The 22,922-nt window shown below is 40.8% G+C and overlaps 1 protein-coding gene across 3 annotated transcripts in view; it reads right to left on the bottom strand.

Annotated features, from left to right (window-relative positions):
* The window catches only part of rsrc1 (arginine/serine-rich coiled-coil 1), a 202,031-nt gene that overhangs the window by 141,541 nt on the left and 37,568 nt on the right, over window positions 1-22,922 (bottom strand). For all 3 annotated transcript variants that reach the window (XM_047391940.1, XM_047391938.1, XM_047391939.1), the window contains exon 4: window positions 9,015-9,209. In XM_047391940.1, the coding sequence (XP_047247896.1) occupies window positions 9,015-9,209 (195 nt within the window). The remainder of the gene's footprint in view (window positions 1-9,014; window positions 9,210-22,922) is intronic.

Raw genomic sequence — 22,922 nt, forward strand, 5'->3', positions numbered from 1 at the left:
AAAGTTATGAAGTCAGTCAGCGTCGGGACTAATTTCAGACTTTTATTTCAAAAGCCTGCATGGATTGCTATTGTCTTCACTGCCTGGCATTTTAAGCCTTAAGAAAGGGTAGCGACAGCATTCCTGCAACATCATATATTTATTTACATTTGAATAACTGTATGTAATGCTTGAATCTATCTTTAGGACTAAATTGTATCGGATTAATTTGATACAATATTTTTAGACTGGAATTACACCTGTTTGTCTCGAACCTGTTATGAATTAGCGCAATATAAATACACTGAAACTGAAGCGAATGAATCAAATTACAGTATAGGAAACTACAGAAACGTTTAAAGAAGATACAGTTAATATAGATTTTACCCATTTAGTATTACTGTATATCACCGGGTTGTTTTCCAAGCTTTTTTTTGTGTTATTAAAAAAAAAAAAGTTAATGACTGCAAACAGCCAAGGGCCATGGAACATTAGAGCTGCACCCCTCAGTTTGTGCATGTATTAGCATCCTGGGACCTGAGAGTGGGTAGGTGTACTGTCCCCCCTTGTTGCATCACTCCCGCTCCATCCGGTTGATCTCCCACCCACCCAAAATACACACACACCCATATCACTTTAGCCTCACTGTGTCTCTTCTTGCTCCTGGCCACCAGACTCACCTCCCCCCCAATTGGTGCACACACAAATAAAACACACACTTACAGCTCATTGATTCAAGTCAATGCAAGTGTATCCTAACCTTCATAGGACGGTGTTTGAAGTCTTTTTTAGCTCCCCAGACCCACTCTCCCAGTGCCAGACACAGCCTAGAGTCCTGCAGACACTCACAGCAGCCCGTGGTCCCATCCAAACCACCCATACACACATTCCCAGCAGGTCGAGAGGCAGCCTCAGGCAGGAGCTAGAGTCTCTAACAAACACACACACACAGACACACACACACACACACTCAAAAAACACTTTCTTTCTCTGTGTATTATCAAACCTAATGAGCTGATAGATGTTCAACGGAGGCAAAGAAGCAGACAATCAGTTCCTCAGAGCGAGAAAAGACGGGAGAGAAAATCAACTAAACTAAGTGCAAATGTCTGTGTGTGCGTGTGCATGTGTGTGGGGTTTTATTTTCTTTCTGCCTCGCAGCATCTAGCCTTTCAGAGGTTAAAGCCGAGTGATGGAGAAGATCTAGCCAAAGCAGAGCCTGCAGGTCCTGTCGGGATCCCAGCGGTGAAGCTGAGCTCTGTTTGGCTTGTCAGGGAGGAGACGCGGTAATAAGAGGAATTATTAAGCAATCACGTTCACAGCATTCTGCTGCAATCAGTGGGCTCTTGAGCATGGCTTTATAGGCGAGAATCACAGGGTTACCTGCATAAATAAAAATGTATTCTTATTTTGATTAAATTAATCAAGTTGTAGACCTGGACCACAGGTCTACAGCATCAATAAGAAGCTTTAATTAAAGACTGGAAGTTATCTCATTCCTTTAACCTTGAGCTCATTATATCAGCTCCAGTTTTAAATAATAAAGAACATTAAGGGTCTTCATACTGCTCCCACAGCCAACCTTTTGCTAACTCTTCACTAGACTGACACTGCAATAACTAAGACGGTCTTACGCACTCCAATGAACCAGTGTGGACAAGGAGTTCAGCCTAATTGGACAGACCTCGCTGATTGAGGATGAGAAGATGGCCTGCTCACGTTCTTCTACAACCTCGATGATCTGTCACAGAGGAAAAGTTGGCAGAGCCCACAGGAAAGGGTGAACACTTCTTTAAAAAAAGGCTAAAAGAATATATTTATTATCCAAATTCTAATCATCTATAACAATTATTTAATTTTACTTTGGTTTACATACACCGATGAAAATATGGAATAAACTAGCTGCTGCTAGATTTTATTTTGATGAGTGGAGCTCCTTTAGATTCCCTGCAACGACTGACAGTGGGTTTTGCAACTAGAAATATTTCCAACCCACCGAATTAGTTGTTCTTGTGCTCCAGGCAAAAGTTTAGGTCCTTCTCTCAGCCAGCTGACCGCCACTGAGCAGCAACATATGGGGGAGGGGTCGAGCCGTGTTTGCTTCTTACCGATAATCTTCTTACCTATGATCTGCTTACCTATGATCACTCTGGGTCTTTTTCTGGTGATTCACTGAAATAACTTTAAACCTTTGAAACTGTATGATGTAAAACCTTTGGGTTTACTGTGAAACTTTAACTGTTTAGAACCTTAGTATACTGTTAACCGGACCATGCCTAACCAACAACAAAAATACAAATATTAGAAAATACATTCCACGGTGGAGCATTAAAAACACATAGGCAATCCTCTGCTTGAGAGAAATTTGCTATTGTGAGCAAATATTCATGCTTATTCTTGTTTAAGAGGTGATGGACAAAAATCACCCCTAAGGTCATCTCAGGGTAAAATACGTTTTTTAAAAGGCTAGATGACGACACAAATAAAACCGTAATTTATGGTTAATTTCAGAGATTCGCATGAGGTTAATGGAGAGCAACACAGCATTAAAGTAAAAAATAATACTTAAAATTGTGTATGACCATTGTTGGGATCCACAGCCATGGTTACAACGTAAAAGGCCAGTACAAACTTTCCTTGTACTTTCAAAATAAATTGCATTAACTTACTTCCGGCACAGCCAGGAAACGGGGTAAATGCGGACTTGCTGTGACGTCACTGTCCAAATAAAAGCACCGCTCTATCTACATCCTGCCTCTTCTACCCGGGCTCTGTGCGAGGCTGGCCGGAGAAACAGCGCGCTAATGTCTCTTTGCTGGCAAACAGACATAAACTCTTCAAACAGGAACCAAGGGTGTCATAAGATCATCGATCATATGCACTGAGTTAAGTACGGATGAATTACTGTTTGTGTACCCGGTATTCATTCATTAAAAAGGGGAAATTAAAATTAAGGTATAAGCATTGCTGTACTTTCTCTCTGAGGCCTGCAGAAGCAAACTGTGTTCCAGAGGATTACCTGTAGAGACGCTGTCTCTACGAAGCCAAGTGGAGCGGTTTTCCCAGTCTGAAAGGAGGACAACAGGAGCATCACCATGGTAACGTGCACCTTGGTCGGCCCAACAGCGACCCCCCCGTTCAAAGCGGCTGTTTCGTCAAACTTCATTGCCATGGGCAGAGTAATAGAGAAAGATTTATGATCTCAACATTTTTCATTTTATGAAGTTTGGTTTTGTTTGTGTTGAACTCAGCTATCTTGGTGCTAGCAGGCTATCTGCAGCACACATGCTCAGTTTTGTGTTCTGTGTTTGTATGTTTTTAAAGTTAAGACAAACTTTACTTGAAGGGTGATTTTAAACACAAAGATTGATCATAACTCGCCGTCCGCGCTTATGCATTTTAACCCTTTTATTAACGGTATTTTAAAGGTGTGTGTTTGATTCTGGTGCTATCGGCTTCTTTTGTTAGCTTTAACTGCTAACAGCTAATGAAATACCATTAAGCCCCATTTCTCCAGAAAGATTTGGCTCTTTTCCAAAATATGGCCTTAATAATATTTCTTTAAATATTATTTTAATAAATAAAGGCAGCTAATGAGACACCATTGAGAATTAGACATCCAGAAGGTTGGTTTTATTCAGCAGATCATTATTTAAAACATTATTTTATTAAAATAATATTTTACCTGATCTTGTATTGTGAATGGCTGTCTAAACGTTTGCTGATTATTGCCTAAGTTGGTTCCAAGACTAACTTAACTTCACTTCCAGATTCTTCAAGATAATCCTTGGTTCTCAAACATAAACATTGCATGGTAATGTTGCATCACTCTTTTGGTCATGATTTCAACCATCTTTGATCAACTTGTTTATATTGTACATAGTCCATTAGTCTTCCTTATTCTTTAACTCTGCTTGGTAGTTTAGTTGAATTGTTTTAGCATAGTAAAGAGTTTGTTGATTGAATTATGTTTGACTTTGAGTTGACTTATTTTTGTTAATAAATTCTTGTATTTTAAGAAATTGTGTGAATTCATTCCATATATGTGCAGAGTTTATGCTGTTCAATAATGTCAGAGCTCATCTCACACCTTTCTATTTTGTCCTAATACCATCGCCTTACTAGGCTGGTATTCACAGGACAACCCTTAACAGACCAAAATATTATTTGATTAAATATTAATATTAAATAATATTCTCAGATTCATAGTCACAACACCATTTAAAGGTTCACAATTATTTATATAAAATAAACTTCAGCGAAACTCCCTCAGAATCTCTCCAGCTCAGCTCCAAATAAATGAAAACACAAACTTTCAAAGAAATAATACAAAAGTGCTTCTGCGGTTCTGAAATGAAGCTCCTATAAACACCAAGAAGGTTACTTGGACTGAATCTGACCTACTGACCTTGTTCACAAGCCTGACTAAACACCCATGCGTCCACATGCACACACACGGAGAACCCTACAATCAAGCACTTACCCTTTGCCACTAGTGAAAGGCAACAAGATCTCTTTACAACTGCTCGTCTTTTTCAATAAATTTTGCATGAAAACATGCCGCCAGAGCACCAAGTTGCCTGCTGTCGTACTAGAGGAGTCTTAAATGTTTAATGACAACAACACCAAACACATGCGTGCACGCACAGAGTCGGTGTCAGGGTGCCGCTGTGATGGGGCCCTTTATCCTGACAGACACTATAAAGCTACCGAGCCTCTTCATCAGCCCCGCACTGCGGCGCTCCCCTTTTTTTTACCCAGCGAGAAAACCTGGATGGAAATGAAGTTGGAGTGTAATAAGTGTATGGCGGTGTGTTTTGGGTGCAGGTAACAAGGAGGAGGATCAGGGAGCTTGTCTAGAATAAACCCCCATCTTTATTAGGAAAAGACAGATGGGAGGTGTGAAAAAAAGAGATGTAGCTTATTTTAGACAGAATATAAGGTTTAAAAAGATATAAGGCTATGAGGTTTTTTTGTGCTGGAAAAATCTTTTTGCTTTTCTTTGGCTAAAAGGGAACTTTTTTCCAGGCACCCAAACTCAAGCGGAAACCTCAAACCATTTTAAGTGTAACTAAAGTGGGCGGAGAAAGCATTTTGTAAGGTAGTGGTTTTACCAGAGATGCATTTCCAAGTTATCTGGTCTTTGTATAATAAGGTGTGTCTGCACCATCAGGAGTCTCTGCTAGGAGCAAGGCTGGCTTTATCAAAAATCCAGTCTGTGGTGATCATAGGCAGGATATCAAGGCGTAATTATGGGGAGGAGGCTGTCTGGTTTATGAACACAAGGGTTTGATATTTGCTTTTTGTAAATAATGCAGTTATGTTGGTATTGTCAGGCATAACCTTAAGGGTGCACTGGAGCGGTCTGCGGTAAAGTGTGAGGCGTCCAGGATGGGAGTCAGCTCCTCTAAGGGCGCTTTCACACCAGATCCGAGTGGACCCCTTTAACCAGTTTGAGAAAGTTCCGCTTGTAGGGATCCTTTTGCAAGGCACTATGTAAAATCCCATCTGGTCTGGGAACACCTTGGGAACTCTTCCCCCAGCAACTCCATATTGAACAACCATAAGACAATGGATGGATAAAGTGAGTAACTAATAAATAAATATCAACAAGGATCTAAATCAATCTGAAAGAAATAAAACAAATAAATAAACATAGCAAAAAGACCAGAAGTAGGCCAAGAAAGCCCAGATCTCAATATGAAGGGATCTGCTCAAACTTTGCATTGCAGGGAACAAACAAAACGCCGCACACGGCTCCTTGTCAATATCCCAGCAATATCCTCTGTTTCCTTTAATGTTAAAGCCCCTCGTGGTCAGTCAGTGTTACACGGTTTCATCAAAATGATTCAATCCAAGCAGGTTTAATCAATTTGCCTCTGCGACAGCTGTATCAACCATTTGCAATATATTAACGCATCCACAGCTGGAAATGCAAACACACAGGTACACAAACCAACAAACATTCATGCAGACAGACCAGCTAAAGCAGGGTCAGAGATAAAGAAAAAGATTCTTATCGATGCTAAAGGATATTGAAGCTCTAATAAGAAAATAGATATAGTCTGCTGGCCTTACATTTCACTGTTAGCTTTATTTGTTTTCACGATAGTGATCTAAGAAAGGCAATAGCTTAAAATAAATGGAACACATTTCCTTCAAAAGTAAGTCAGCTTGCCCCGTCTGTTCTAAAAAAATTTCAGTTTTTAAGGAAGATTAAACAAAGTATTACCTTTGTTGTAAAGAGCTTTGGCCAGCTGGTATGTGTTTCTAAGTGCTTTAGAAATAAAGTGGTATGATATGATATGATATGATATGATATGATATGGTAAAGCTGGCATCAAGATGAAAAGCATTCATGATGATCCTGCTGTCATTTGTATATATATTTTACTTCCAGGTTTACAAAAATATTTGCAAAGTGTGCAATTTTAAGTAAGCAAATAACCATACTGTGAATAAAATGTAAATATTTGCTTTATATTTCAGTCTGTTATTGCTTTAGTTTTGATCTAACCAGAAAAATAAACTGACATTTAGTTTTAAATACAAATTTTGTTGTGACATCACAGAAAACCAAAGTCTAAAGTTTAGATTTGGGGAACTAAGTCCATTTAAGAAAGTTTAACCACAACCTCAGTCAAAAATGAATTAAGATTAAAAAAAATGCTTTTTGTTTTTTTGGGACTATATACACTTAAAAGAAATCAATTCAAATCTTTTTCACGATGAAATTTATGGAGTTCTCAGTCCCCTATACACCATTTTCAAAAACGTCAACATGAATTTATCATAGACATTTTAAAAGCGATCTGGTTTTATATAAGGAACCCACAAAGGCCAAGGCAGGACCAGGAGGGCGGGCAGACGGATTTCAGAGAATGCTAATAGTTTCTACAATTCTTTGTTTTTCTATAGAGACCAGGAACATATTTACAAAGTTAGGATTTTCAGTGCATCATCTGGTCATTTTCAATCTTTAGGTTGTACTTGATCACTTCTAGAATAAAATTGTGCATTGTGAGGCATGATTAGGTTTCCCCAGTAGACTCACAATGCCACCCGAAATTGTTTAGACCCCTTCCTTCTTCTACATTTTATTACAAAACAGACCTTAAACAGCTCTGAGTGAAGTACTACAAAGTAAAAACATGTTTCAGGACATTTTTGTACTATTTTAAAAAATGTAAACATTTAAAAAGAGTTGCAAGTTAAGTATTATACCATTTGCTACAACACTCAGAATTGAGCTCTAGTGCATTTTGTTTGCACTAAACATCCTTGAGAAGCTTCTGCAACTCTACTGGAGTCCATCTCTGGTAAAGTAAGTCTGAACTGGATTGGGAATAACCCACACTTGCCTTTATGAGGTCTCACTGTTGATAGAGCATATCAGAGAAGAAACCATGACATGAAGTAAAAGGAATGTCTGCAGACCTTGGAGGCTGGATTGTATCAAAGCAGAAACGTGGGGAAGGATACATAAAATCTCAGCTGTATTGCATGTCCAGAAACACACTTTGGTCCCTATTATACAGAAATGATGTTGGATCACCAGGATGCTTCATAGATCTGGCTACTTATCCAAAATGGAAAGAGGGTTCCTTATATGGAGAGGTAATCAAGAACCCAATAGTCATTAAGGCAAAGTCTATTCCCTATTGCTAGCACTTCACCAGTCAGGCCTTTTATGATAGAGTGACAGCATGGACTTGGCAGCCTGATTAAATGTAAACAAAAACCCCCTTAGATATCATCAGACCAGGAAAAACTACATTTTGTCTGATTAAATAAAATAAAACTCCAGGCATCATGTCTCAAGAAAAACAGGCACAACCAACCACCTGTCTAGAACAACCTTTCGGTGAAGAATGGTGGTGGCAGCATCATGCTGTGAGGATGTTTTCCTGCAGCAGGGACTAGGTGATTAGTCTGCAAAGTTGTGTAAGATGACACCAGCTAAATATTAAGAGATACTTCAAGGATCTGCTCCCGATAGCCCTAGAACTCAGACGAGTGCAACGACAATTACCCAAACCAGAGAGCCAATATAAGAAAGGAGTAGTTTCAGGATCAGTTCGTGGATGTCCTTGAGAGGCCCAGCCAGAGCCCAGACATATTTTAAATCAAACTTAAACACCTAGAAAAGTCCACCTACTAACACCAGACCTCACAACTGACTGAGCTTGAGAGAATCTGCAGACAAATCTCTAAAAACGGGTAAGTAAAAGTAAGGAAAAGTGAAGGGGTGTGAGTACTTTTAGGTGGTACTGTACATTCAGCTCTTGATGTGTACAAACCATCATGTCAGGCATAGCTCTATGATTCAATACATCTGTCCGTAACAACTGTGAATATTCCATTCGCCTCCATGTTACGTTTGGGAATGATGTCTTGGGGCAGAATTGGGAATGTGTTTCTGGTAGAAGCAAAGAAAGGCCTCTAAAGGAGTTATAGCGGTAGTTCAGAATAGAGGTGTTAAAGTATCCACTACGCTGAATCTGATCTTAGTCTGTAATACAGCTAGAAGAGGCCACAAAGTTTCCAGTAAGGACGTCAACTTTTCTTACTTCAATAAGATGTTCTTTTTTCTGGCACTGGATACAAAGACACAGTAGGTTCATATGATTTTGTTTTGCTTCTAGACTTATTGCACCTGACCCCGGAGGGAGGAAAGAAATCACCATTATGATGTGGTGACCAAAACATTCTTAGAAGCTAAACCTGTACAGCGTGCCTTTTTGCCATTTATTTGTATCTGACTATGACGCCTTCTCTGACGGCAGGGAATTGCATGCCACTAGAAGGCCAATGTGGTCCTATGCTTGACAGCAGGATGGGAGAAGTAAAATAACATAAGATGATGGATTTGTGGATGGAGGGACTCAGTGATGGATGGAGCACCAGAAACTGGACTCAATGTTTGTGTCCGTATATCCCCAATCAACGTATTCTGCTCACACGTGGGGATAAGTTTCCACTGAGCTGCACAGTAGGTGTAGTTGTGTCTGTCTGTGAATTATCCTTCCACTCACCCTTTCTTGTCTTTACTCTTGTCCTTGTTTCTGTCTTTTCCTCGGTCTCGCTCCCTCTCTTTCTCCCTGTCCCGGTCCCGGTCCTTGCGGCGACTCCGGTCACGCTCTCGGCTGCGGCTCCTTTTGCGGCTGTGGCTTGTTCGATGGGTGCGGCTGCTGCTCCTACTGCGGGACCTCCGGTGGCGAGAATGAGACCTCAAAGGAAATACAATTACTGTTTTTAAATTGATATTAAATCGGATGAAAACCTGCTAAAACAACCAGTATTCATTCCTCTTGAACTTTTACAGATATTGTCACATTACAACCAGAAACTTCAATGTATTTGGTTGGGATCTTATCTGATGGTGCATTCAGTAATTGTATAGTTTTTTACAAATCAATATTTGAAAGTTCTGGCATGCATTTGTTTTCAACTTCCTGTTTGGATGGAGATCATCCATGAACATCAATGTTTCAGATCATGCCACACTGGATTTAGGTGTGGGCCATTCTAATATGAATATGCTTTGAACTAAACCATTCAATTGTAGCTCTGGCTGTTTGTTTAGGGTCTGCTGAAAGGTTAACATTCACTTCAGTCTTGAGTCTTTGACAAATTTTCTTCTACGATCGCAATATCACTGTACATGCATATCATGAAGCCTGGACTGGAAAAATATTGGATAATTATTGAAGTACAGTGCATTCAGGCTCACTATGTCTGTAATATATTTGGTGACACTTGGTGTTCAATGACGCGCAAAAATGTTTTAGAAGGTAAAGAGATGGTAAGCTGGTCAAGTCAGAAAAGTACAACTAAGCTGTTTCCTTGCTAAAACGGAGTTACATTTTCTATAAAACCTTGTTGGGTGATTTCTTTTCTACTAGCCGGGTAGAAACCTCAGTATCTGGGGTCTATGTTTGATTTGAACCAAAAACATTAATACTTTTTTATTATTTGTTCATTTATTGCAAGTCATATTGCTATCACAACATTCTCAGTTCCTAATATCATGCTGACATAGTATGACCTACTTTTGCAATTCACACTAACTTTATTAATAATAAAAGTTAGGATGATCCTTTTCAGCAAATATAACCCTCTGCTGTGTTTTTAAGTTTCTACTTCAGTTATTTCCTGTCAGTATTTCCAAAAGGGACTAAATTACTCCTTGCAAATTCAGTTAGGGGCAGTTTCATTTAACTTGACGTATGTAGCAAAAGGAAACAAAAATATGCAAACCCGAATCTGGAGAAATAGAACAAAACAGTGGATGTGGCGTTGGATGATTTTTTGATTTTCACAGTGAAACTCTCCGAGCAAAAGATATTTCAGCGTAATGAAGACTGCGGCTGGATTTTTGGAACTATAACAGACCTTAAATCAAAACCAAATTGATTAAATCTACCATAACACCCATCACAAAATTAGATCTGCACTATATAGATTGCATTATACTGTCACAGCACTACAGTGTTTGCATCCTTTAAACCACAAAATGATACTTTATTTGATAAAATTTCCCAAGAGTGGAAGGATTCATCTTTCATTGGATGGGTGTAATAATAGTTTCATACAAAACAATACACCATAAAAAACACACGCACAAACACAACAGAGATGGAGCCAATTAGAGACGGGCTTAGAGGAAGACCTGTCCTCAGTATTGATCCTGACGCTGGCCCTCTGGTCTCAAAAAAATTTACAGTAGGAGATTTACTTTGTTAGCTGTAACACACAAAAAATGTGTGCGTTGATTTAAACACCAGGACAAAGAAAATCCGAAGAGTAAGTTATGTTTCAATGTGCCCAAATTATCTGTTAAACCCAATTTATGTGTCACAGTACATAAACACAGACATGCTATATAGATGAGTGTGTAAGTGACTGCAGTTTGTGTCAGGAGCACATTTTGTGTGTGTGTGCTGTGTGTCAAAGGGGTGGGGGTCGTGATTTGTTGCCTCAGTAGAAATCGGCAGCTGAGATGCCGTTATTTTCCTTCATCTATCATTTTATTGATTTGTCTATAAAAACAGTCAAACCTGCTGTCCGCGAGCTTTATTGCTTTCCCCCCTTTATTAGTTTGCAGTTTGGGACATCCAGAGCTGTCTCCCTCCCAACAGAAAACTAATAATTTTCTTCAGACACCTGTCACCACCCTAACAGACAACACTCCGACAACTGTTGCAATCAATTAGGCCTCGGCCATCCTGATCACCAGAGAGCCCCTGAGCCACGTCAAAATCTCTCCATGAGGGAATGTAAGGGAAAAGGAAAAAGAGGATGAAAAAACACCTGAGGTACTTTTTTCCCCCCAAAGTCACTGATGCCCAATCAACAAAGAACTTTCTTTTTAGAAATTAAGATCTCAAAATGATGAATGTCTTCTTAATTAATAACTTGAAATTTTCCATTGACTTGTTTTGTGCAGGAATAGACAAAACCTGAACAATTATCTTTATATAAATGACTAACTATTGGATCAACCATTATTGCTTAAAACAATAAACTGAAAGACACGTTAGGTACAAAGGGTCAATGTGTTTGCCTAAGACAGACACCCTGTAAATGTTTATAACTAAAACTTAGTTTTTTTTTTTTTTAAAAGCTTATGGTTAGAATGGAGTAAGTTATCCTAAGCTGCTTCTGTAGGTATACTGCTATTGGCTTAGGCTGTTGAAAGTTATACTCTGATATTTTCTCCTGCTCTTCTACTGTTACGCATTATTTGCAATTAGTGCTGTTAATGACCTTGTTTTTCTACTGCCATCAACGTTCCTTGTTTTGCTTTCCATAAAAAAAGTATTCCTGACACCTGTGGTTCGGTCTTTAGCAGTCCCTTTCCTGTACAGAGGCATCAGCTGCTCTATCAGAGGCTATTGGTGCCAAGAACTTTATGTAATATTATTCTATCCTACAGAAGGCACTCCTAACTCAGTTCTTCTGTCTTTAGCTGTATTTCCTTTCTTGACTAAGCCATTTAATGAGCTATTGCTGCTATTCAACTTAAGCACTTTCTTTGTTTTTCTTCCAAATAGAAATGCCTCATTGTTCGGTGCTTCAGTGTTTAACAGTGTTTCTTTCTTGGACAAAGCCATTGATGGAGTTATAGCTGCTGTTAACTCTGTGTACTCTGATAGCAGCCTGGACATCCTCCCAGAACAACACAGGGTAACACACAGACAAACAACCATGCATACAAACACTGATATCTAAGGGGATTTTAGAGAGGCCAATTGACCTAATGTGCATGTGTTTTCTAAGTGTGGGACCAACCCTTTTCAAAAATTATTGCTTACAATAACTTGTGTACCCTGTTTTTCTTCCCCACATAAAGTAATACTGACTCAGTGTTTCGTTCCTGGAGCAAACCATTGATGAAGATATCGTTACCATTACCTATGTGAAATCTTATTTTTATGGAAAGTACTTATTGCTTAGTAATTCTGTGTTTAGCTGTGTTTTGTTGATGGACAAAGCCATTGATGAAGCTATTGCTGCCATTAACTTTATTCTGTGTATTTTTTTATTTTTTTCAAGAGAAAGTACTCCTGGCCCAGTGCTTCTGTATTTAGTTGTGTTTCTTTCCTCAACACAGCCATTTATAGCCAAACTGTTGCCATTATCTCTTCTTAGTTCCCATATAGTTTTCCTGGGTCACTGCTTTTATTTTTAGCCATTTCATAGCTAGACAGAGCAAATAATGGAGCTTTTGCTGTCATTAACTGTCTGTGTTCAGGTTTCTTTTCTTCAGAAAAAAGTCTTCCAGGGCAAGAACGTCTGTGTTCCTCAGTTCTCATTAGTGTTCTGTCAGTCTGCCGCTGGTTGGGGCAGAAAGTATACCCTTTGCCATACTAAACCAGGTTTTGCTGGATGTTTTTTTTCTGTTAAAGAGAGAGGATTCGAATGTTGGGAAGGGATTGCTGCATAATCAACAAGCCGATGTAATAAGCTAGCTTTCAGTAGATAGCTAACCAGTTATCTATGCTAATGAATGATCAAGTAAATTTGACTTTATTGTGTTATAACCTGGATTGAAATGCACTGCGTGTTACAAGACTGACTAACTATAAGATTGCTTTGTGTAGGAAAGAAATGGACTGATTCAAACTGAATTTGAACCAAACTGTACTCCAGAGAACTGAATATAAATAGGATCTGATTAATATCCTTTGAAATGACATTTATTGTAAATTAGTGTTTTAAAAATAAACTGAACTGTGGTTTAGTATCCTGCCCAGGCACACTTGGAAATGTTAACTGGAAAATTTTAGGATCGAGCCAGCTAAATGCTGATCTACTCAGGATAATAATCATGATGACACATGATTCAGAGGTACACGCGAAAGGGGTCACAGCTGCTGTGATTTATAGTGTTTAATACGCCGCACAAAACTTCACAAGGCCAAAGTCAGAAATTGGGTTCTAATGGAAAAAATGGGTTAATGTTGTTTGTGTATGTTTATAAACAGCAGTACATGAGGAAATATGCAACAAAGCTAGAGTTCCAAGACTAAATCCCATTTTTACAGCCAAGCAGATTTTGGTCAGAAGCAGAAGAAGCAATAACCACAGTTTTTCTACTGCTCACTGTTGTTCTCCCTTCCCTTTCTCCCTCTGATGGCAACACAAACATCCCACTTCTGGGGTGTGCAGTAAATTAAATTTACTGTAGTTAATAGAGTGAGGCTATGCTGCTAAATGTCAATTTCCTGACCAAGTCCTTCCCCTTGGAGAATGATTAGCTAATTTGAGGCTGGGAATAAATGGGCTAAAGCAGGACACACACAGATAAACAGTCCCAGTTGGACCCCATTCCAAGCTCTTCCCCTGCTTTACATTTCATTGGCTTTATTATCTCCAGGGAAAATAGGTCTCCCTATGACCTAAACATATTTTCATTTCTAATAAAAGGCCCTTGCTGCTTGCCCCCGTGTGTAACCCACCCGCATACACATGGCCCCTCGCAGCCTCCTTCCTCCATTCGTCCCTCGTTTCATCGTCCAATCCATTATATCGGAGCTCTGCAATTGGCTGGGACCATTTTCCTGGTGAATTATCAATAGAGTAATTATGCTCCATGTTGGGAGATGGGCTGAAGCTTATCGCCGCTGACCCCCCACTGCGTGCTGGGATATGATCCCTCACCACGGCCCATTGGGGTAATTATGTGTCTGGGTGTGAAGCTGGATGGTGTGCTGCCTTTATCTGTATTCTATTTCTGTTTTCATTGAAAATTGGACATTAATGGCAGCCACGCGATACCCACTACTGTCAGATACAGGTGAGCGTCTCCAGTGGAATCTGACCCCAGCCAAATCATTATTCATAGTACACCGTTTGGCAGAAACAGACGAATCGTCCACACCGTTCCTTCAACCTTATCTGGCACCTGTTTGGTGCGGTGACGGACATTCACACTGTTTTTCCAAACCACCAACCCCAGTTGGGAAGACAACACAAAGTTTAGCTTGGAACTATATGAATTCTGTAGAAGGAAACCATCAAGCTAAGTTCTGGGGATGGAGCTCATCTCCTCAGTGATGATACCCCAAGCAGCCTGCATGCCCGCTAAGCCAGTGTTCCCAAAGCAGTCGTGGATGTTCATGTAACTCTGACACTCTTGGCAGTACCCTATGTCTGACCAATGATAGCTAAAAAGCAGTGGTGCAGCCCCGATGATAGCCATCTTGTTTTCTTGGCAAGATCGTAGCATTTTCAACAAAGAAAAAAAACTGAACAAATATTTTTTTTTATTACATCTTGCAACTTTTTTTGCATATCTAGAAAAGCAACTGGAGTTATGTCTATAGACAGAGGTTTTAATTTTATTAAGAACTAAAGCTCTTTAGAGGTTAGTCCAAAAATAAATGGTTGTCATGGAGACTTGGTGACCTACAGATGCCACCGTCATCCTCACTTCGTGCAGTAGCAAAACCAACATGGATCCTCTTGTAACATTATTTTCCTCAGTTGCTGTTGTTTCAAACTGGTAATGATTCCGTGCGATTTACCAAGGCTCCCAGGCATTTTGGTAGAGATACAGGCCCACATCATCACAGATCCTCCGCTGTACATAACAATGGCATGCATTTCCACATACACTGGAACCGCATAAAACAAACTGAATTTGTTTCTACAGGCAGTACGGTTCTTGAAAAACCCATTTTAAATAAAGGAAATATAAATTATAAGTTCCAACCCTCCAGAAAAATGTAAATCACTTAAAATCACAGCCATTTTCTGCACAATAGTCATTAATCCTTTACAAAACCATTGATAAAAGCACTGTATGGGAAAACATTAATTAAAATGAATTAGCACAGTTTCTGTGGGACACCCCTGTTTGACACGATGATAAAGAATGAGAGGTGTTGTTTTGTGTTTTGTTTAGTTTGAAAGGAGAAACAACTAACTTCAACAAGAATGAATGTCTCCAGGCTGCATTTATGCGCCATCTGTTTTTGCCGACATCTGAGTTCAGATATGTTTGCACTTACAATTTTAACTGCATTCATCCTTTGTTTACCTCCTGACCTAACTCAATCTTTGACCTATCGAACCAATATACATTTTTAGGTTAAAGTCCCGACAACGTTTGGTAAACTTCACATGTGGACATTGGAGCTGCAAGTATGTAGGTAGCACGGTTGTTATAGAGCTTTGGTGACCCCCAAGATGCCAACCTTTACTGCAGTTATCTAACACTAAGCTTTCATTATTTGATTTATTTTACTTCCTTACCATATTGAACAGAGTCGTCTCCTGGCCAACCGTCTGAATGGCTTCTACTGCAGACATGACAAGAAGCCATTCACACCTCAAATCATCCCCTCTACATCCCATTCAGGAACAAATTCCTCCCATAAAGCAACCAACCCCCCACCGTCAGATCCTCTGCCTGCACTAAAGATCTCCGAGGAAGAGGTAAACAGGCTCTTTCAGCGCATGAAAACAAAGAAAGCCGGAGGACCTGATAACGTCTCCCCATCATGCCTGAAAGCCTGCGCACATCAACTCGCTCCGATCTTCACAAGGATCTTCAACAAGTCACTGGAGAAATGTGAGATCCCCTCCCGCCTCAAACAATCCACCATCATCCCGGTTCCCAAGAAACCCACCATCGTAGGATTAAATGACTACAGGCCTGTAGCCCTGACGTCTGTGATCATGAAGTCCTTTGAGCGGCTGGTGTTGAAGCACCTGAAAGACATCACAGGCCCCCTGCTGGACCCCCTGCAATTTGCTTACCGAGCAAACAAGTCGGCAAATTATGCTGTTAACTTAGGTCTACACTTCATCCTGCAACACCTCGACCGTCCAGGGACGTATGCCAGAATCCTGTTTGTAGACTTCAGCTCGGCCTAAAACACTATCATACCAGACATCCTCCACCAGAAGCTCACCCAGCTCTACGTCCCAGCCTCCACCTGTCAGTGGATCAACAGCTTCCTGACAGACCGACAGTAGCAGGTGAGACTGGGGAGCATCTTCTCCCGATCCAGATCAATAAGTACTGGTGCCCCCCAGGGGTGTGTTCTATCCCCACTCCTCATCTCTCTGTACACAAATGACTGCACCTCATCGGACGCGTCTGTGAAACTCCTTAAGTTTGCAGACAACACCACTGTCATTGGACTGATCCAGGACGGTGATGAGTCTGTATACAGACAGCAGGTGGATTGGCTGGTACACTGGTGCGGTCAGAACTACCTTGAACTGAACCCACTCAAGACTGTGGAAATGGTGGTGGACTTTCGGAGAACACCACCCCCATACACCCCCCTCAACATCCTCAACAACATTGTATCGGCCGTGGACCACTTCAGGTTCTTAGGAACCACCACCTCTGAGGACCTGAGATAGTCTTCACACATAGACACTGTTCGAAAGAAGGCCCAGCAGAGACTGTACTTCCTGAGGCAACTCAAGAAGTTCAACCTTCCACAGGAGCTGCTGGTCATCTTCTACACTGCCATCATTCAGGCTGTCCTGTCTTCATCCATCTCAGTGTGGTTTGGCTCATCCACAAAACAGGACAGGTCCAGACTGCAACGAATAATCAGGACTGCAGAGAGAATAATCAGAGCTGACCTTCCCTCCATCCAGGACTTATACAGGTCTAGGGTCCAGAAAAGAGCTGCCAAAATCTCTGCCGACCCCACACACCCTGCACATAAACTGTTCAGAGCTTTACCTTCAGGCCGCCGCTACAGAGCACTGTTCACTAAAACCAGCCGCCACAGAGACAGTTTCTTCCCCCAGGCTGTTTCTCTGATGAACATTCAATCGAGTACAGAACAACAGCATACAGATGTTGCAAATGCACCTTTTTTATTAGGTATGTGTATATTGTACATTGTAAATTGTAAATTTGTATATTCTGTAATGCAAAAACAGAACAAAAGAGCAAAGTGTACTGGAGGCAAATTCCTTGTTTGCATGTACAAACTTGGCAATAAAGCTGATTCTGTTTCTGATATTTCTCACTACGTGCGAAAAAAAGATTGACTTGTTTGTCTCATTTCCACTTTCAGATATGGTCATATTTAGGTGGGCAGTTGTTTTCTTGTAGCTTTTTTCAAATTTCTGAAAATCAACACGCTTTAATACCATGTTCTCCGCTTTTTCCTATTTGGAAGAGTGGTTTAGAGAAATCAGTAACATCTTATTATATATTCCAGGAAAACAGGAGGTCAGTATTTTCTAATTGAAAGTAACTAGACAAACTAATCAATTTTAAAAGCATACATGCAAAAATTATGAATAAATAGACTTAAATTAAAAGTTGGAAGACATACCAATTAAAATAAAATATGTTACTATTTTTTAACAAATCTTTAGTTATAATGTATAAAAGTATCAATGAATAAACAATGAAATTCACAATAATTAGCCTAACCTAAATTAACAATAACCTAGCATTATCCCTTTGAATGGTACTATTAATGACATGTCAGATAGAGTTAAAAGAAAAAGTGGCTAATATCATTTAGTAGGAACCTGATCTAAGTAGGATGTGGGTTCACAATGCAGGAATATTCAGACAGCATGAAGCAAAATCCATGAAAAGAAGGAATGAAATGTATATTCCTGGAATGCTTCTGGAAGGAAGTGGGACAAAAAAAAATCTAGACTGTAAAGTCCAAGCATTAACAGTAAATATTTAGATCTAATTATTGGACAATATTCAGTATATTTCACCAAACCAACACAGACTAATAAGTAATCAAAAAGTACCCTCAAGCCACATGGAAACTATGGAAAAACTTTCCAAAAAGAAGATTGATTGAAAAGGAAATGAGTCTATTAAATCTGCGACGCTCCACATTTGAAGAACTTCATTAATGTTCTGTTCCCCATCAAGTTATTTCCAGTGATGGAGGCTCGCAGCAGCTTCATGTTCAACTAAAAAGTCACGCTTCTTTTTTTTGCAGCCATATCAACGTATCTAAAAGCACCTTGAGTGAGCAATGAGCATTTCCTGCTGCCAAAAAGACGTGGAAAACAGCTGTTCTCGCCTGACGCTGCCTGCTGAATGGAATGCAAATACGTTAACCATCCAGAATTTATTACTTTTGAGTGCTCTTCAAACGCAACGCCAGACACAAGTTTAATTTATGATATTCCTCTAATTATGAGAGCTGTTGAAATCATTTCCCAAGCTGCCTCCTCCCTCCGAGCAGCCACATTATCTGTTCCCCCGGTTCACAGAACACGCATACACTCTGGCTCCGTCATCCACCGTGCACGGCTCTGTGGAAACATAAATAAAACTCTGCGTGCTAAATAACACGCCAGGAATCACTGGAAAGTAGCTGACTGTGAGCACAATTAACACAGCAAAGATGGAGCATGAAAGATTCAGAGCCAAATTTCTTTTTTTCACTCTCTCTCTTCGTTCCCCTCTGCTTCTTAAAAGCAATGTTTAGATTTGTCATAATCTTCAGTTTGCTTTTAATTTAGCAGACGTCAACACAAACGTCTGCAATGCCCTGCGATGCCGTGAAGCAGAATGAAACCCCATGCAGGCCACCCACTCGCTGTGTCCAACAGCCGCCAAGACACACTCACACAAAGTTAGATTCAGCCACAAGGTCAAGTCATTTAGCCGAGTTCAAAGGCCTTCAAAGACTCCTCAGATCTATACGAACCTACAACAGCCAGTCAACGATGAGGGAAAAGACGACTTTCAGCAGTTAGATATGGTCTCCATCTGTATGCATGCAAATGTGCATGAGTATGTGTGTGTTGTTTTACGCTGCATGAGTAGAATGCTTAGCAACATACGACCAGTGTCACTCCTCATTGCAATCCTAAACTTGGCCGTCTGGCGCACCCCCGCGACCCCTGACCTCTGTGCAGCCGCAGCTTGACATGACACCCATTAGCAGCTGGAGTAATGGGGAGGGGTTTTCTGTGTGGCCCGGCTCAGCCACTCAGTCCAGACACGAGGTCAAGTGGAGGTCTGTTTTTCGACTAGGTGCTAACTTGCCAACTCTCTCACAGCCACTCACGCCACCAAAACCCACTATTTTCCTTTCCTTCTCATATGCATCAAGCCTCGAAACAATTACATACACTGTGGCCGAATTAAGAGAGAGCTGTGTGGCTTCTCACCACCTCCATCTAGAAGTGAGGTGTGGGCCAGTATGCGAATCTCATGGTGTGTTAACTTGTTTAAAAATACCACAGTTTCACTTTATTCATCTCAGTTTAATTCAGTTTAGTGCAATTATAAAGCACAATACACAACAAATGTCATCAAGGAATTTTTCAAGGCAAAACAGTCACAATTCACTTCCAGTTACAGAACTACACAGTAAATAAGACTCAAGTCAATGCAGTCCAGTTATAAAGACAGATTAGATTCAATGACAATTCAATCTGATTTTATATGTACTACAAAACCGTCTAATTCAGGTCATAATCCCGTTTAGTCAAAAGTTATCCATTTATGGCGATATTACACATTCAGTTAAAATAACAATGTATAATGTGATGTAATTTGCTTTCATTTAAACAGAAAAGCAGTGACTATTCCAACATCCGACATATTCATCATCGCAGGCATAATAATGTTTTCTACAATTTTTGTTTATAGACAGACTTAAATTAAACACCAGCTCACAGTGGTGGCAGCATCATGCTGTGGGGATGCTTTTCTTCAACAGGAAGAAAAAAGCGCCAACCGTGTAAAGCAACTAGTGGGGCAGGGGCAGCAATGCTTTTTCTATGCAGTCTGGTCGCTCTAGTACCATTCTGGCATCTGATAAAAAAGGACTTTGAATCAAGAGTGATATGAGAGTGGTAACTTGTATACTTTGATAACTGTTACCAGCCCATGCCTATTGCAAGTGGGTGCTGAGAATAAAGGTATAAAAGGCAGAAAACCCAGCCAAATACATCGTCTTTACGCCCAGTAAAGTATCTAGATTTTCTGTAGTTTATGAACATCTGAGTGCAAATTATTAACCTTGAAACTTCTTGGGTGTTGGCAGGATCTTAATACATATTATTTCCACAAAGAATGAAACCGGACCAGTTTTCTGTGTGGGAAAAGTCCATTTACCGGATTTTTTTAGCATCCGGTCTCTTTTCGATTGGCTCTGTTTCAAAATTTAAATCTCTTGGGCTTTACAAATAAGGAATAGAGTATCGAACACTAAATGTAGATTCGCCAAAGCATAGTTTGTGAACTTTGGTACCTTTACTTTGTTTGAAAAAAGTTTAAAAATAGCTTTAGTGCTTTTGTTGGGCGTTTTTAGACCCAGGTTAAGGTCATCATACACTGCTCAAAAAAATACAGGGAATACTTAAACAACACTATATAACTCCAAGTAAATCAAACTTCTGTGAAATCAAACTGTCCACTTAGGAAGCAACACTGATTGACAATCAATTTCACATGCTGTTATGTAAATGGAATAGACAACAGGGGAAATCTTTGGCGATTAGCAAGACACACTCAATAAAGGAGTGGTTCTGCAGGTGGGGACCACAGACCAATTCTCAGTACCTATGCTTTCTGGCTGATGTTTTGAATGTTGGTGGTGCTTTCACACTCGTGGTAGCATGAGACAGACTCTACAACCCACACAAGTGGCTCAGGTAGTGATGCTCATCCAGGATGGCACATCAATGCAAGCTGTGGCAAGAAGGTTTGCTGTGTCTGTCAGCGTAGTGTCCAGAGCCTGGAGGCGCTACCAGGAGACAGGCCAGTACACCAGGAGACGTGGAGGAGGCCATAGGAGGGCAACAACCCAGCAGCAGGACCACTACCTCCGCCTTTGTGCAAGGAGGAACAGGAGGAGCACTGCCAGAGCCCTGCAAAATGACCTTCACCAGGCCACAAATGTGCATGTGTCTGCACAAACGGTTAGAAACCGACTCCATGAGGATGGTATGAGGGCCCGACGTCCACAAATGGGGGTTGTGCTCACAACCCAACATTGTGCAGGACGCTTGGCATTTGCCAGAGAACATAAGATTGGCAAATTCGCCACTGGCGCCCTGTGCTCTTCACAGATGAAAGCAGGTTCACACTGAGAACATGTGACAGACGTGACATTCTGGAGACATCGTGGAGAGCGATCTGCTGCCTGCAACATCCTTCAGCATGACCGGTTTGGCAGTGGGTCAGTAATGGTGTGAGGTGGCATTTCTTTGGAGGGCCGCATGGCTAGACCTCATCTGGCCGGAGTGTGTCAGCAGTTCTTGCAAGATGAAGACATTGAAGCTATGGACTGGCCCGCCCGTTCCCCAGACCTGAATCCGATTGAGCACATCTGGGACATCATGTCTCGCTCCATCCACCAACGTCACGTTGCACCACAGACTGTCCAGGAGTTGGCGGGTGCTTTAGTCCAGGTCTGGGAGGAGATCCCTCAGGAGACCATCCGCCGTCTCATCAGGAGCATGCCCAGGCGTTGTAGGGAGGTCATACAGACACGTGGAGGCCACACACAATACTGAGCCTCATTTTGACTTGTTTTAAGGACATTACATCAAAGTTGGATCAGTCTGAAGTGTGTTTTTCCACTTTTGTGTGTGACTCCAAATCCAGGCCTCCATTGGTTAATAAATTTGATTTCTATTAATGATTTTTGTGTGATTTTGTTGTCAGCACATTCAGCTTTGTACAGAACAAAGTATTCAATGAGAATATTTCATTCATTCAGATCTAGGATGTGTTATTTGAGTGTTCCCTTTATTTTTTTGAGCAGTGTATATACAGGGGTTGGACAATGAAACTGAAACACCTGGTTTTAGACCACAATAATTTATTAGTATGGTGTAGGGCCTCCTTTTGCGGCCAATACAGCGTCATTTCGTCTTGGGAATGACATATACAAGTCCTGCACAGTGGTCAGAGGGATTTTAAGCCATTCCTCTTGCAGGATAGTGGCCAGGTCACTACGTGATACTGGTGGAGGAAAACATTTCCTGACTCGCTCCTCCAAAACACCCCAAAGTGGCTCAATAATATTTAGATCTGGTGACTGTGCAGGCCATGGGAGATGTTCAACTTCACTTTCATGTTCATCAAACCAATCTTTCACTAGTCTTGCTGTGTGTATTGGTGCATTGTCATCCTGATACACGGCACCGCCTTCAGGCTACAATGTTTGAACCATTGGATGCACATGGTCCTCAAGAATGGTTCAGTAGTCCTTGGCAGTGAAGTGCCCATCTAGCACAAGTATTGGGCCAAGGGAATGCCATGATATGGCAGCCCAAACCATCACTGATCCACCCCCATGCTTCACTCTGGGCATGCAACAGTCTGGGTGGTACGCTTCTTTGGGGCTTCTCCACACCGTAACTCTCCCGGATGTGGGGAAAACAGTAAAGGTGGACTCATCAGAGAACAATACATGTTTCACATTGTCCACAGCCCAAGATTTGCGCTCCTTGCACCATTG

Source organism: Girardinichthys multiradiatus, chromosome 18 (assembly GCF_021462225.1).
Source record: "Girardinichthys multiradiatus isolate DD_20200921_A chromosome 18, DD_fGirMul_XY1, whole genome shotgun sequence".
Taxonomy (NCBI): domain Eukaryota; kingdom Metazoa; phylum Chordata; class Actinopteri; order Cyprinodontiformes; family Goodeidae; genus Girardinichthys; species Girardinichthys multiradiatus.